At 42.7% G+C, this 14,757-nt stretch overlaps 1 protein-coding gene across 3 annotated transcripts; it reads left to right on the forward strand.

Moving 5' to 3' along the window:
* Nucleotides 1-134: 134 nt before the first annotated feature.
* LOC147011554 (phosphatidylcholine:ceramide cholinephosphotransferase 1-like) lies at nucleotides 135-13,847 on the forward strand. 3 transcript variants are annotated; one of them, XM_085858503.1, is made up of 8 exons: nucleotides 135-451; nucleotides 1,172-1,282; nucleotides 1,436-1,720; nucleotides 4,572-4,689; nucleotides 5,940-6,093; nucleotides 7,389-7,561; nucleotides 12,584-12,778; nucleotides 13,366-13,847. In XM_085858503.1, the coding sequence occupies exons 2-8, from the start codon at nucleotides 1,173-1,175 to the stop codon at nucleotides 13,426-13,428; spliced, it is 1,098 nt and encodes a 365-aa protein (XP_085714629.1). In that variant the 5' UTR covers nucleotides 135-451; nucleotide 1,172; the 3' UTR covers nucleotides 13,429-13,847. The 3 variants fall into 3 exon arrangements, with proteins under 3 accessions (XP_085714629.1, XP_085714630.1, XP_085714631.1); XM_085858504.1 differs by having other exon boundaries at nucleotides 136-451; nucleotides 12,584-12,774; XM_085858505.1 differs by lacking the exon at nucleotides 13,366-13,847 and having other exon boundaries at nucleotides 137-451; nucleotides 12,584-13,227.
* Nucleotides 13,848-14,757: the final 910 nt, after the last annotated feature.

Raw genomic sequence — 14,757 nt, forward strand, 5'->3', positions numbered from 1 at the left:
ATAAATAAAATAAAATAAATATTACCTCAGCCAAAGAGGAAAAAGTACTAACGGATACTAATTAAAAAAAAAAAAAATATTAACATTCCAATGAAAACGTTGAAGATGTGAAGCGTTTAAGGATCGGAAATGTCATCACACCCTCGTGTCCGACGCAAAAGGGAAGAAGACGGGAGGAGATGGAAATGGAGATGGAGGGGAGGGGGGCAGTCAGAGGAGAAGAAGAAGGAGAAGGAAGAGAAGCAATAAGAAGAAGAAGAAGAAGAAGAATATGTGGAGCCAATTTTCTCTGTTAAGTCTCGGTTTATAATCAGCTGTTCGTTCGCGTCACCCCGTCTGCGCTGACCGTCTGTCTGTGGCTTCCAACGAGCAGGTGCTGCTGGCATCGAACGGCCACGGAAGGTTTCCGTCTCGAAGGACGGTGATGTTGGACGAGAGGGTGCGTGAGTGAGTAAGTATACTGTTAACTAATTAAAGGAAGAGCTTGAGGGGGGAGGTTGAAATGTGATGAATGATAAACGCTGAAGGAATGGCATCGTTAAAACAGCCTTAGTACAGATGGGAAGGTGGACTTTGGCCACAATCATGTGAGCTCACTTCCTTGTTTTCTTTTAAAAATGAGTTTCCTTCTCTTGGACAGGCTCGCACTGTCTACATACAAAGATTTGTCTTGGTGGTGGTTTTTTTTTTTTTTTAATATGCATCTTTCCATGAGAAGACGTGTTTTATTTATTTGTTTGTGTAATTGATTAATTATTTATTTATTTATTTGGAGGCTCATGCTGGAGGAGAACGACAGGGGATAATGGACAAAAGGAAAATTGGGGCAAAGGTAAAATAGTGTGATGACATACATTTGTGTCATAGCATGAAAGGAACTGTAGAGTAGAGAATGGTGAGGTGGTGGTGGTGGAGGAGCATGAGGAAATTGCCTGTATGTATCCAGAAGTGAAAATTCCACCAAGTTGCATGGATGACCATCAAAGCGAGGTCTGGGGCTGGGTCCAACATTTCCACCCGCTGGCACAGTCCTGGATGAAGACCACTCTGTGGTTGAAATGTTGGACTTGAGTCTTGCCTTAATGGGCAGCTGTGCTCTGGTGGGAGTGCTTTTTTTATTTTTAAACCTTTTTCTTCATTCTACCTTGTGTGCTCCCCACCATACCCCCAGCATGTCTCTCTTGCAATCAACACCAACACTCCTTTCTGTCCCCAGCGGAGGGGAGGTCACTCATGAGGATGGGCAAAGTAATTTGCCAAATGGATGGAGAGTTGCGGAACGGTAAGGGAGCGGTGTGGTTTGGAATGTGGGTGGGATGGTTGTTGCATTGATGAGGTAATACCTCATATCCACTCCAATGCTTTATTTATGGACATCAAAGTGGGATAACTACCCTCATTGATCATATTTTGTAATCTTATGTCCCACCACCAGCTCAGTCCTGATTCCTGCACCTTCTCCGGCCACACCCAATACCTGCATTTCTCCTGCACTTGCCACAGCAGTGACCTTCCTTTATTTAGTTATGTCAGGACTGGCAACAGGTGTGACGTTAACCTTAGTGCACGAACATGTCCCCCCTCCGAATGTCTCGCCTCCACTCCCTGATATCCTGCTGAGCTCCGGCCAGCGTCTTTCATGGGCCTTTTCCGTGTGCGAGACGAATGGTTTGGTGCTTGCGTCTCTCTGCCTGCTGCACTGCCTCTTGCTTCGCCAAAGGTGGGAATTCTGAGAAAGCTTCAGCTAGTTTGGAGAAATTACCTGTGAATGAAATTGAATGTTTCTAAAAACAAAAATTATTTGTATTTTGCATTCTTTAAATATAATATAATTGGTGAGTTGTTATGATTTGGGAATCGTATTTGAATTATTCGACATTAATTTTATATTTTCACCTCCCCCACCAAAGGTTCACCCCTGTCTGTTTTACACTTGTGTTCTCTGTGGACAAAACACTTGCATGTTGACAGGGCTACATTTGAGGTGTGCATACTCACCTTTTAAGTGTCTCATCTGGGTTTATCTGGTCCCAGCTCTGAACCTTCACCCTGGTGTTTTGCATGCAGAGCGAGCATCATATGCACCCTCTGTCGGAAGGACGTTGGTGCCGGAGGACCCACCAAGCAGTACTGGTCATTTTTAAAAATAAAAATCCCATGGTGTGTCTTTCATAAATATTAGGGTTATTGTTGGCACCCTAAACGAATTGCAAATTCCTGCTGAAATTGCCTCCAGTTGAATGCCAGGCCGAGCCAGGAATGGCAGTGAAAGATTTGGGCCAAAAAAAAAAAAATTCCCCAGCTGAATTGACAAAAATGTGAGAATAATTGGGGCCATTAAATTAGTTCTAGTAGTGGTCGTAGTAGTCTATGAAACAACATTTTCTTGGCATATTCAATCATTGGATGTATGTCACAGTATATTCCTCAAAACGTAAAATAACTTGGCAAACTCTACCATCACGATTGCATCACAGCAACCAATTTTGATTGTAACCTCATTTGAGGAGAGACACAACGACTACGCTGAAGTGCTGAGCGAAGCGTTTTTGAAGAATAAGGTCATCGTGTTGTTGTAAAGCAGACTCAGTGTTGAACAGTCATGGCCTTTGGTGAAATCCTCAAAGCTTGTGCCAGCATGCGTTCCAGTTTAACATTAGTCATATTCTGGGTGTCCTCGGCTTGAATACAGTACACGGCATACAGTTGCTTTCGATTGGGCCCCAAAAAAAAAACAAAGTAGTTTTTCCTTTAAACCTGACCTACCCCGATAATTCTTGCTGACCCCAATTTTTTAATATTTTTTTTGAGGGTAGACTTCCGGGTGGCCATTTTTGCACGGCATCGCTCTGTGGTCTCAACAGAGAAAATCGGTGGCTGTTTATTTAAGTTATAGGGTCATCAGGTTTTTATCGACATTTTAAAAACATTACACAACTCACCTGGTACATATCGATGGTGTCTTGTTCAAAGTCGGAAAATGGATGCTGGATAGACATTCCCGACTTTTACACAAGTCGTGGCTGCCGTAGAGACATTTGGTGTTCGTTTTGTTCACTTAAAGTGCTGATGATGTCACCCATGAGGTCTACATTTGACATACTAATTTATGTCTGGTGAAAACTGGTTACCACCAAAAACATTAAAAGCTATGTTGTGAAGAAGGAGAAGAAGCATATTGTAAACATTGGTCTAAAATGGAAAAGGAAGTGTAAATTAATATTTTAAAATACAGAACTGAATTTCTAGAAAATTACTTGAAGCCAGTTTTGTTGCAAAGTAAGAAAAATTGTAAGATGTTATCATTATCTCAGTTTTGTGTGTGCCTTTAATAGACTATTGTACAGGGTGTCCCAAAAGTCACCTCGGTATTTAGAAATCAAATAACATTTCCGTTTTTAAAATAATTTATTATTATTTTTATACCAAAAGAAAATTTACAAAATGGAGATAAATTTGCTTTATTCATGAATAATGCAGCTTAGATGTCTTACATTTTCGGCTTCGCAGAGACGGGCTCTTTCGACAGCAATTTCCATAACAGCGGACAATAACTCTGGCTGCAGCCCTCAAATTTCTGCACAGATGTTGTCCTTGAACTGCTGAATTGTATGGGGCTTATTGATTAATACACGCTCCTTTAGGTAACCCCAAAGCAAATAATCAGGAGAACGTGATGGCCAAGAAATTTCTGAATATTCATTGAGCAGCATGTTACTTGAAACCCAACATTTCTTTGTTTCTTTTTTTGAGCCTTGTTCCAGAACCAAGAAAAACAACAAAGGGGGTGCTAATCAACAACATGTACCAAGTACCTGTTTGGCTCCTTTTAAGGCGTATTGTCCTTTGCACAACCCGTGTGAAAGGGCTTTGCACCTGCACAGTGTTTATTTCTTCCCTTGTGTCATGCAATTCTCAGTTTGCAGTTGTGAAATATCTCTACGTTTGCGGTCGTGCTTAAGGATTTATTTTGGACAACTTTGGGTGTGTTTGTCTAAAATTGTCCATTTAACTAATTTTAGGAGGGAGAAGGGGCATGGATTTGGAAGGGGAGGGGGAGGTATCTCCCCCTCCTTGATTCCCATTTGATGGTTGTGCAGCATAATCTATCTGAGGCTTACCAAACTGAGATCTAATAAGTTTTCGTAAATTTTGTTTCAATGTAAATCAAGTTGAAGCGAAACGAATTCAAAAGCTTACTTAAAGTAAAAACTTTAGCCTCGTGCTTGAGTTTGTTAAACTTTTAGAAGCAGTACTTTTGACAAGTTTCCTTTGAAAGCGTTGCAGAGACGCAAACGTACAAGCAAACCAATCTGATCTGAGCCCCATTACAATGACTGTCACACGCCTATTGTTTCACCAAACATCGTCGCAGCTTGTTAATCGATGCAGAGAAAGAATACCAGTAATTGTAATCTATATTTTGTCACGGTCAGCAAGACCAATTTATCCTCAAACTCGAGGACAGGACGTGCTGTTTTAACGTTTGACGGGGGACAGGTAAGAGTGGTGCAATGGTTACATTTAAGAAATACGAGGCAGTTAACGTCTTTGTTGAACGGAGTGTGCAGGCAGGTGATATTGCGGAGATTCATGTTCCTGGCCGGAACGCTCTACCTGTATCGTTGCATAACCATGGCCGCGACGATTCTTCCAGTCCCGGGCCTGCACTTCCAATGCGCTCCAAAGGTATTTGCATCGCCCATTTTTTGGCTTCGAGTCTCTCTTCGGAGTATTGTAACTCTGAGCGTCTGGAGCTATTTTGTTGAGTCTTTGTCGGCGGAAGCGTAATGTTTGTCCACAGTTGTGGGGTTTTGAATGGCTCGGTTAAATGGCAGGGATTTTCTGCTTCGCATGCCATGACGTACTGGCATTTGCTTCAGAAATCGCTGAATGAAACATACATATTGGCCTTCACCTTACTGTAACTCTTGGCTTTTATCCTACATCGTATGTTTGCTTCCTTGTGACTCCCAGATTTCGCTGCCCACTTTCTCTTGTCATCTTCTCATCGGCACGTTGTTGCCGTCCAAATGTGCACCAAATAACTTTGCATTTTGGGTCCACTTTCTGCAAGTATCAACCCATGTAGGTGTCTTGCTTGTTATTTGTGCAGGCAAGCGATATTTGCGTGTGTACACATTCGATTGAAATGTATACTTAAAACTGGCTGGAAATTGATCGAGCAATTAAATTGGTGTTACCCCTCATGCTCACTGCTGAACTCTCACCTGAGTTTGAATCCTGGCCCAGCTATAAACTGTCATCCAGGTGTTTTGCAGGTAGGGTGTCGGATGGAGGTTAAACTGGGCGTCCCAGCTACCAGCATTGTTTGGAAGATGTGAAAGATCAGATGGTGTCCATCGCGACGAGTAGGCGAGTTATCACCAGCACCCTAAACAACAACAAAAAATCCTGCTGTAATAGATGGGGCACTGCCTCAGTGTCACAGCTACATCCCCAGCAAATTATACTACCCACAGCCATGTGCTACAAACGAAAGGAGAGGTCATGGAATATTTAAAGTTGCCACCATTGTTCTGTGTTGTTACATTGATAACATCTGCTTTGGATTCCGAATGTTTTTCGTTGTACTTTGAATACCGAGCAACTGAAATGTCATGCCTGTGGGATTGGGAATCGCACATCCACCCACCCCACCCCCCTCTCCCCCCTCTCCCCTGACCATAAAGGAAAATGCAGCACAAGTGTTCGTCCTTTTGAGCTCGTGTGATGCATTATCCCCAGTGGGGGGTGTTTCTTGATGCCATTTGAGTTGAAATCATGGCTTTGGTTCTCAAACATTTATTGAAAAGCGGAAAACCCCGTGACTCTGTGTTCGTGTCCATTGGCCAGATGCCGGGCATGTGCGAGTTTGTAGTGTACGTCCAAAATTATAAATGCCATGCAGGGTTTTCTGTTTCGTTTCTCCCTCCCAGCTGGGCAATGATGTGGCAGGCCGGGTCCGCCGGGCCTTTAGGCTGCTGGCTGGTGGTGGTATGACACTGACTGGTGCACACAACCTTTGCGGGGACTATCTGTACAGTGGCCACACGATGGTCTTAACCCTCTGCTACCTCTTCTGCTCCCAGTGTAAGGCCCTTTTCGTGTGTACGTGTGGCTTGTGCACGAACACCCGAGCTTTCTTTTTTTTGCACGCGTACTGAAACCACTGAACCATGGCAGACCTTTTGGGGTGTTGTAGATATGTACATATTACCCTAGGTTAGTTAGAATACTTGTATTGTTCGAGATGCCCAAGACTAAATTGAATTTGTGGAGCTACACGGGGCTGACTCGAGGTACGCACACTCTCTTCTAAGATGTCTCGCCTGGGTTTGAATCCTGACCCAGCTATTGACTGTAATCCCGATGTTTCACAGTGAGGATGACTCGTCAATGTGTGTGCCGTCCCTCTGATGGACGTTAAACAGGCGTCCCATCTGCCAGTATTAGTTGGTAGAGGTTAAAGCTCCTGCGGTGTCTTTTGTGAAGAGTCGATGAGTTATCTCCAGCACACTGGTCAAATTTGTGCCTTTGCTGCTGGGAAGGCAATGGCAAACCGCCTCGTAAAACCCTTGCCAAGAAACTGATTTGGTATCACTGGTGCTCCGTAACAGAGTATGGTACATGAGAATTGAAGAATGAAAGGAATCCCAGGTTGGACGCACTGAAACCGTTTTATGGTCCCAATTACCTTGTAACAGTCATCAAAACAAAGGATCGTTTCGTTCTTATCTTTGAGCCTCCCACAAACCGATTCCTTACTGTTCTCCCATCAGCATGGTTTGAGAATGTGTACAGAATTCTGCATGCTTGCTTGCTTGTTGTATGATTCACTGTAATCAATCCAAACACTGCGCGAATAAATTGCTGAATCGAACGATCTTCCTGGGATACCGTTTTACCACTTCCTTAATCTTGTTTATTTAAAACATTGCTCACCAAAACCTTGTGCCTTTGCTGCTTCCCCTCCCCCACAGCCTGTATGGTTTGTTTGTATTCCCTTTATTCCAACACGAGAAACTACTGATATTTGGTCAAACAAAGCAACCGCTAATTGATAAATGCTATAAGAAGGATGCAAAGAATATAGTAATTAGTAGAGATGGATGTGATAAAGTACCACTCATCCTAAACTTCTAAAGCAGTTCTTGAATGTGACACCTTTTTGATTTTGCAATTAATTTGTCCTCTACCCACCAACCCCAATGGACTTGGTTTGTATTTGTACTGAATTGGGTTTTGCTCGCTCCCCCTCCCACGCCCCCCCCCCCCAATTCATCATTCTGCCCTAGTTTTTCTTTACCTTGTTTCAATCCAGTTAATTTGTTCCTTGTCCTCTAGTTACTTCAGCATGTTTTCTTCTTATTCCTCGGTTTTTACAGACTGTCCCAGCGGTGTGTGGTCCCGGCCCTACCTCATTATCTGCTGGCTGCTTTCCACATCTGGAATTATCTGCATCCTTCTTGCTCATGATCACTACACAGTGGATGTAATCGTGGCGTACTACATCACGACTCGTTTGTTCTGGGCCTACCACACATTGGCGGTACTTCCGGTAAATCTCCTTCATTCACTCTGCATTCCTCGTTTATCAGGATAGTCTTTAGGAATTTTTTTTCATTTATTAATATTTTGACTTATGGATGTTGTCCGACGATTGTGATAGTATTATTAGTTTTTAGCTCACCTGTTCGAAGAACAGAGAACTATAGCGATACCCTTGGCGTGAGCGTGAGTGTGAAAATGTTAAAGTTTTTGGTGCAAGTTATTTCCTTTCTAATGTTTTTATCTACCGCACTATTTTTTACTGATTACAATATACAAATACATATATTGCTTTAAAATTATGTGGATCACACTTCACTGCAATGCTTTATAAAAAATATTATTAGACTAGTCTTTTAAAAACGATAAATGTATAAACAGGCGAGCATTGGGTGGCTTTGACACCAACTCTCTGGTTTTTCCTGGTGTACCGGTTTCGTTGTCCATCACCACACAGAATTTCAGCTTTCTACGTCACCGAGAAGGTGTCGATCTTTAATGTGAGTCAGTCAGTCAGTCAGTGGTTAGAAAGAGCTTTATATATCAGATATAAAACACACACACACACACACACACACACACACACACACACACACACACACACACACACACGTTCCTGGAAGAGCTAGTGAACAGAATGGTTATAATGCAGGGAAACACACCAACAGTCACACTGGAACACGTGTAAGGTGAAGGATGAGTGAGTACAGGGAAGGAGGACATTGGGTGAGTCAGCAACAAAAACATTGAGAGCTGGATGGAGGGGATAGAATGCAATAACTTAGAAAGGATGAGGTGGTGGGCTTGGGGAGGGTTATTGAGCATGTGGGGGGGTTACCGTCTTAGGGTGGTGGTGGTGGTGGTGATGAACAGCCACCTTGAATTTCTCAAGGAGAGCATGGAATTAAAGAAACAGTTCCTGGACCCTGCGTATTTGCGGTTCATAAAATGTGACCAACTTCTACATTTGTGGCCCTGTGCTTCACATATTCATGGTTTTTCACAGGATTTTTGATTTTGCCTTATGAATCATGAACCACCGGGAACCTATCCACCATTTTACCCATTGAAGCAATGCCCTGACATTTGCGGCATTTTACTAGAATGTATCCCCCGCGAATGATGGAGTCCGACTGGACTAGAGAAGTTGGTTTGACAGGCAGTGGAAAAGAGGAATGAATGAGTGAAGGTGACCTGTAACCATCGATTTTATATTATGAGTTTTGCGAGGTGGGTTACTGGCAGGAATTGTGAAACCTGAGAAGTTTTTTGAGGGGGGACTCAGCACGGAAGCGATAATAAAGGATGTGTCGGAGACAGATGCCACCAACCTATTTGTGATGCGAGAGTAACAGGCCTAGAGATTCAGCTTCATCACAGCAGGTTCCAATGATTTTGAGAGCCTTGGACTTCACGGCAAAAAGGAGCATGAGGCAGGGGTGTCAGTTCAAATTGGAAAGCAGTACTCCATGACAGCTGTGAATGAAGGTCTTATGTGTGCATTATTGAAGTTCAAATTTTGTCAAGGAAAGACTTTGCATGATGGAGGATGCCCAGTCAGCATTTGTCGTTGGACACTAACTCGTATGTTTCAATTCAGATTATGGTTGGTGAGGCCAGAAGGTTTGTTGGACTGAATTTCAAGAAGTCTGGTAAGGAAACAGATACGAGTATTTGCCAAATGGTCCTTTCTTCAGAAAGACAGACAGAGACCGAGATTTTCCAGGGTTGAAAGATCTGCTCCAAGTGTTGGACCAACTCCTGATTCTTCCAGGCAGGAGAGGGGAAAGGCCAGGACAAGTGAATATGTGGGGGGTTGGATGGGTAATGAGGATGAGTGGGAGAACGAGCTGTTAGGGTTGGGGACAATATAAGATGGTGGTGAACAGCTGACTTGAAGAACTGGAGGGAATAATGAGGTTGAAGAGAATGTGCAAGTTGGTTCCACAGGTGGGGGAAAAAGATGAACAAATGAGTGGTGAGCAGTAATGCTGGATTTAGGTAGTTTCAATAGAAGGGCTGCTGGTGGAATGTGTGTACCCTGCAGAAACCTGGGGGCAAGGGGGGGCATAGTTTGGAAAGAGTGCAAGACCAGAAAGGAGGTGGTAGAAGACACAGATACCACCTACCTGTCTGCAATGGCGAAGTGATAGGTCAATAGACTCAGCTTTATCATGGGAGATTCCAATAATCTTGAAGGCCTTTGTTTCCACGGCATCAAGATGAGCAACATGTGAGGAAGGGGAGCCAGCCCAGAAGGGAGAGCAGTACTTGATCAAGCTGTGGATGAAGGCCATGTAGGTGGATAGGAATTCAGGTGTGCCAAGGAAGTACTTTTGTGTGACAGAGGATGCCCAGTCGGCAGCTGGCTTTGAAGGACAACTTTCGAAATGTGGTTTGTCCAAGAAAGATCGTGGCTTTGAGTGAGGCCCAGGAGTTTGAATGATTGAATTTCCTTGAGGATTATAAGGAATGTAGCTTGGGGGGGGGGGGAGGGGGTTTCCAGATGGTCCTTTCGGAGAGAGATGGTGAGAACGTGAGATTTGTCATGTTTGAAAGACCTATTCCAAGTGTTTGATCAGCTTGTGATTTTTTTATTTTATTTTCTCCCCACCCCCTCCCCCAATACCTGATGAGCGAGAAGAGGCTGTAGCCATCCTGTCTGAAGGATGAGGTTTGTCAAGGTAGAGGGTGGAGTAATCAGCAAAAAGATAGAGGATTTTCCAGAGTCAGAGAAATTATTGATGAAGATCAGGCATAGGACTGGGCCCAGAACACTGCCTTGGGGCACTCCAGCCTTGACAGGGAGAGGAGATGAAAGGATTCTGTTGAGTGCCACACATTGGCTATGAGAGTAAAGGAAATCGGTAAGCCATGTGTGGAGTTGACCTTAGATGTTGTTGGCAGAGTTTGGAGAGTAAGGCAGGATGCCAGATTGTTTGAAAAGCATGACATATGTCCCGAGAGACGGCCCTGATCTCATGTCTGACATTGAGGGCGTCCATCCATTGTTGGGCTAGTGGAAGGAGGAGGAGGAGGAGATTGGGACCATACTCTGTGCAGAGCGTTGGTGATGCTTAAGCAATCTCCTTGGCTATTGGGCACAATCCTGGATGGGTCGCCACTCCGACAGTCGACCAGTATGCTGGCACTCATTTTGCCGACCTCAGAAGGATGGCAGGCCGAGCTAACCCTACCTGGTTTTAATTCAACAGCTGAGTGGGATTTGAACTCGGCACCCTTGGATCCAAAGCCCACCCTCTAACCATTAAGCCAACACCAGGCATGAGTGGAAGCAGCCTGTCCAATGTGGACTGACCTGGTCTGGAACCAAATTGGTGATCTGAGATAAGGTTGTTGGAGATGAGATGTGAGAAATAATTTTGGCATTGAATGAGTGAAGAATTGGTTAATTTTTTTTTTTAGAGGGAATAATAAGATTGTGAGAGAGAAGATGAGAATGATGGTTGACAGTCGAGTGATGGAAAGAGGGGTCGGGAAAAGGTTTGATTGCAGATGGTGTCGAACACTTAGCCAACCAAAGAACAAAACGAAACCATCAGTTCATAACACACCTGGAATTCAAAGATCTCATTATTAGCATCTTTAAGAAAGAAAAATAATAATTAAAAACAAAAACAAAACATGGAAAGGGTCTGAGAGCGGCAAATTTGATTGCTCGAGATGACAAAATTTTGTTTGAATACTACCAAGTAGGTTGTTGAAAGTGAAAATAAAGCAATTTGTGTTCTGCGGTGTTCAAGTATATAATTCAATTGAAAATCAGATAGATTTTAAAGGTTGCAGAAAAAAAATTTCAGAAGTTTTAACCATTGATGCAGCACCTTTTACAACACCTTATTTAACACGTTACATTAGTTCTTTGTGCTCGTTATGTGTCCTTTATAACATCCTGAAAAACCAAGTTTCCTGTTTCGAATGATTTTCAATTTTGTTTGTCTTGCAGACAGGCAGAAAATGAAAATATTATCTCACTCCTCTCTGTGCATGCGAGATTAGGACGAATCCAGAACCAAAGTACGGTAAAAGGGCAAACTTGTCTTCCGTTTCATGTTCAAAGTATAATGTTCAATTTCGTACAACATGCAGTGAGAGGGCATTTTTACACCGTGCACAAAGCGAAAAGCCAGGTTAAGAAATTTGTTCACTCTGTTTACGAACGTCAGTTTATCATCGAGGAACAACTTATTTAAATTGAACATTATATTTTGAACATGAAACGGAAGACAAGTTTGCCCTTTTACCGTACTTTGGTTCTGGATTCGTCCTAATCTCGCATGCGTAGAGAGGAGTGAGATAATATTTTCATTTTCTGACTGTCTGCAAGACAAACAAAATTGAAAATCATTCGAAACAGGAAACTTGGTTTTTCAGGATGTTATAAAGGACACATAACGAGCACAAAGAACTAATGTAACATGTTAAATAAGGTGTTGTAAAAGGCGCTGCATCAATGGTTAAAACTTCTGAAATTTTTTTCTGCAACCTTTAAAATCTATCTGATTTTCAATTGAATTGTATACTTGAACACCGCAGAACACAAATTGCTTTATTTTCACTTTCAACAACCTACTTGGTAGTATTCAAACAAAATTGTCACCTCGAGCAATCAAATTTGCCGCTCTCAGACCCTTTCCATGTTTTGTTTTTGTTTTTAATTATTATTTTTCTTTCTTAAAGATGCTAATAATGAGATCTTTGAATTCCAGGTGTGTTATGAACTCTAGTTATTTTTTGAAAGAGTGAAAGCAAGCGAGGGTGGCAATGGGAAGAAAGAATGACGAACATGTGTGAGAGTAAGGTGGTTAAATGGGTGAAGGCAGAACACAGTGAGCACACGCCACAAACACAAATCAGCACAGACAAATTTTCTGGTTTGTGAATCATCATACAAGTTTGTGATGTATACATTTTATTTACATATATAATTTTTATTTATTTTTTATTCCCGCAGCCCTAAACTGATAACCTTCATCTCCCTCACACCATCTCTCCCTTCCTTTTCCTGCAGACTCTGGCTCCCTCCCTCCCACTCTATCGGCCTTGGTGGGGATGCTTGCTTCGCTTCCTGGAAGCTGGAGCTCCTTATCCTTTGACCCCTGAACTTTGCCCTCTAAAGTGGAGCTGGGGTACCCCACGGTTGCCCCTCCCCCGCTTCCCCCGCTGGCCACGGGGGAGGGGAGCAGGCTACAACAGACTACAGCAAGTATAGAGAAAGACAATTATAATCCTTCTTCTTTTACTTCCTTTTCTCACTCTCGCACCCCCAAAACTTTTTGATGCCCCTGCATTGGCTGTGCCAGTATTCCGATCAAGTATTTTGAATTGTATTTCATCCTGAAAGTGTCCATAAATAGCAATAAAAGTTCCCAAAATGATTGGAAACCCCATATTTCCAATGCAATTACCTTTGCTGATAATGCTGGAAATTTCTTGTCAGCTTTTGAGTACATTTTGACCAGTATTTTAGAAAATTTGGACATCATTTCATTGAGATATCTTTTTTTTTTTTTTACAGTATTCGAAACAGCATCCCCTTTCCTGGATATATATATATATATATTTTCTGCGTACTTGTCCGGTTTCTGTGCTTCCCAATGGGCTCCCGGATTTTTAGCGCAAGTGAAGGAAAATAAATGATGGATTTGGAGAAAGACGTTTGGCATTATTATTATTATTATTTTTATCAATACTTTGTGCTTGGCGACGTTTTTGAAATCGCTGTTCGAGTAAATAAATAAAAGGAAGGATTTTTTTTTTTTTTAAACTATTCATATATTAAATTTTTTACAGGGTGAGGCTCATGGAGGAGCTGCTGCAATACAAATCACATACATGAGACGATACCAGATATGAGGTTCAAACTAACACAAACGCTGAGATTGGGGAAACCGACGTCACTTCCCAGAGCACTCTCAGTACCAGCGACATCGCTTTTCTCTGCACTCACTGGGGCAATCAAGGAGGAATTTCTTCATCCACAACCTATGGGGTCTTTTATGGTGCCCTATCCTTTAAATGCTGAACATCAAGCAAGGAAGCAGCAATGTAACATTTGAAGTATGATATGATTTGGACATGCCACTGACTTTATAATGGATTGTATTCCAGAAAGAGTCGAATCCATAGTGATTTTTGTGGACTTTGCTTTTGCCAATGATGTTGTGAGTTAAACTCCTTTGCTGGCCGAGCATTTCCTGTGATTGTAAACCACAAGATGCCTTGCGTTTGATTCTCGACAATACAAGTTTACGTTTTTCTCATGATCACCTCAACGTGGTCGTTCGTTCTGTGTTGGATGGATTCGGGTTGATGTTAGCCTTCCTTATTCCAAACACGTGTTTGTCTTGTGCTTGCATTGGCACCTGTGCACCTTTAACCCTAAGATAGGGGATGACATGGTGGTGCATTACCTGCTTAAAGCTCTGCAAGGAAGTAGGCATGAACAGCTTCAAGAAGGCAGTTTCATACAAGAGAGATGAGAAACAAAAGAATGGATGTGTACAGTTCAGCTTAACCAGGCGGGGTTATTGGAAGAATGTGTGCATTCGAGAGGAGTGGCTGATGATCAAGAGTGCTGAGAGTTGAGGTGTTAGGCAAATGGAGCAGCAGTAAGAAAGCAGGCTCACGAGTTGCCTGCAATGGGCGAACAACAGGCCTTGTAATCGGGCCTCATCGTACAAGATTTTTTGAATTCCAGGAGAAACCAACGTTGGGCTGAGACACCATCCTGTAGGGGAAACCAGCACTCCATTTAGCTATGGACAAAGGTCGTTGGAGGCTGAGTCATTCTGATGTATCAGGATGGTTAATTACATGGGGGCAATGGGCGATTCACCCGTAAATTCGGTGAACTTGCTACTGGAAAAAAAAAATTGAATAAAAAATGCCAGCACCCCAAGTTTTAGCTTTGAAAGGTTACAAGTTGTACAATTAAATGTCCCCATGACTTGTAATCTCACGGATTTCCAGTTATAAATTTAGTTTGGTGTCTAACTGGCAGCGCCATCTTGATAACTGCCCGAGTCACCTTGATACGGTGTCGCTCATTCACTTTGGATCTAGTTTGAGTTCCTTGGCCGAGGGACTGCTACACCCAGTGACTGTGACGGTCTCGGAGTGCATTGGCACCATGTGCATCGTGATACATATTTTAATTTACAAGTTCGTACACGCACTTTACCC

Source organism: Eptatretus burgeri, chromosome 15 (genome assembly GCF_056783735.1).
Source record: "Eptatretus burgeri isolate ZD-2024b chromosome 15, Ebu_testis_v1, whole genome shotgun sequence".
NCBI classification, from domain to species: domain Eukaryota; kingdom Metazoa; phylum Chordata; class Myxini; order Myxiniformes; family Myxinidae; genus Eptatretus; species Eptatretus burgeri.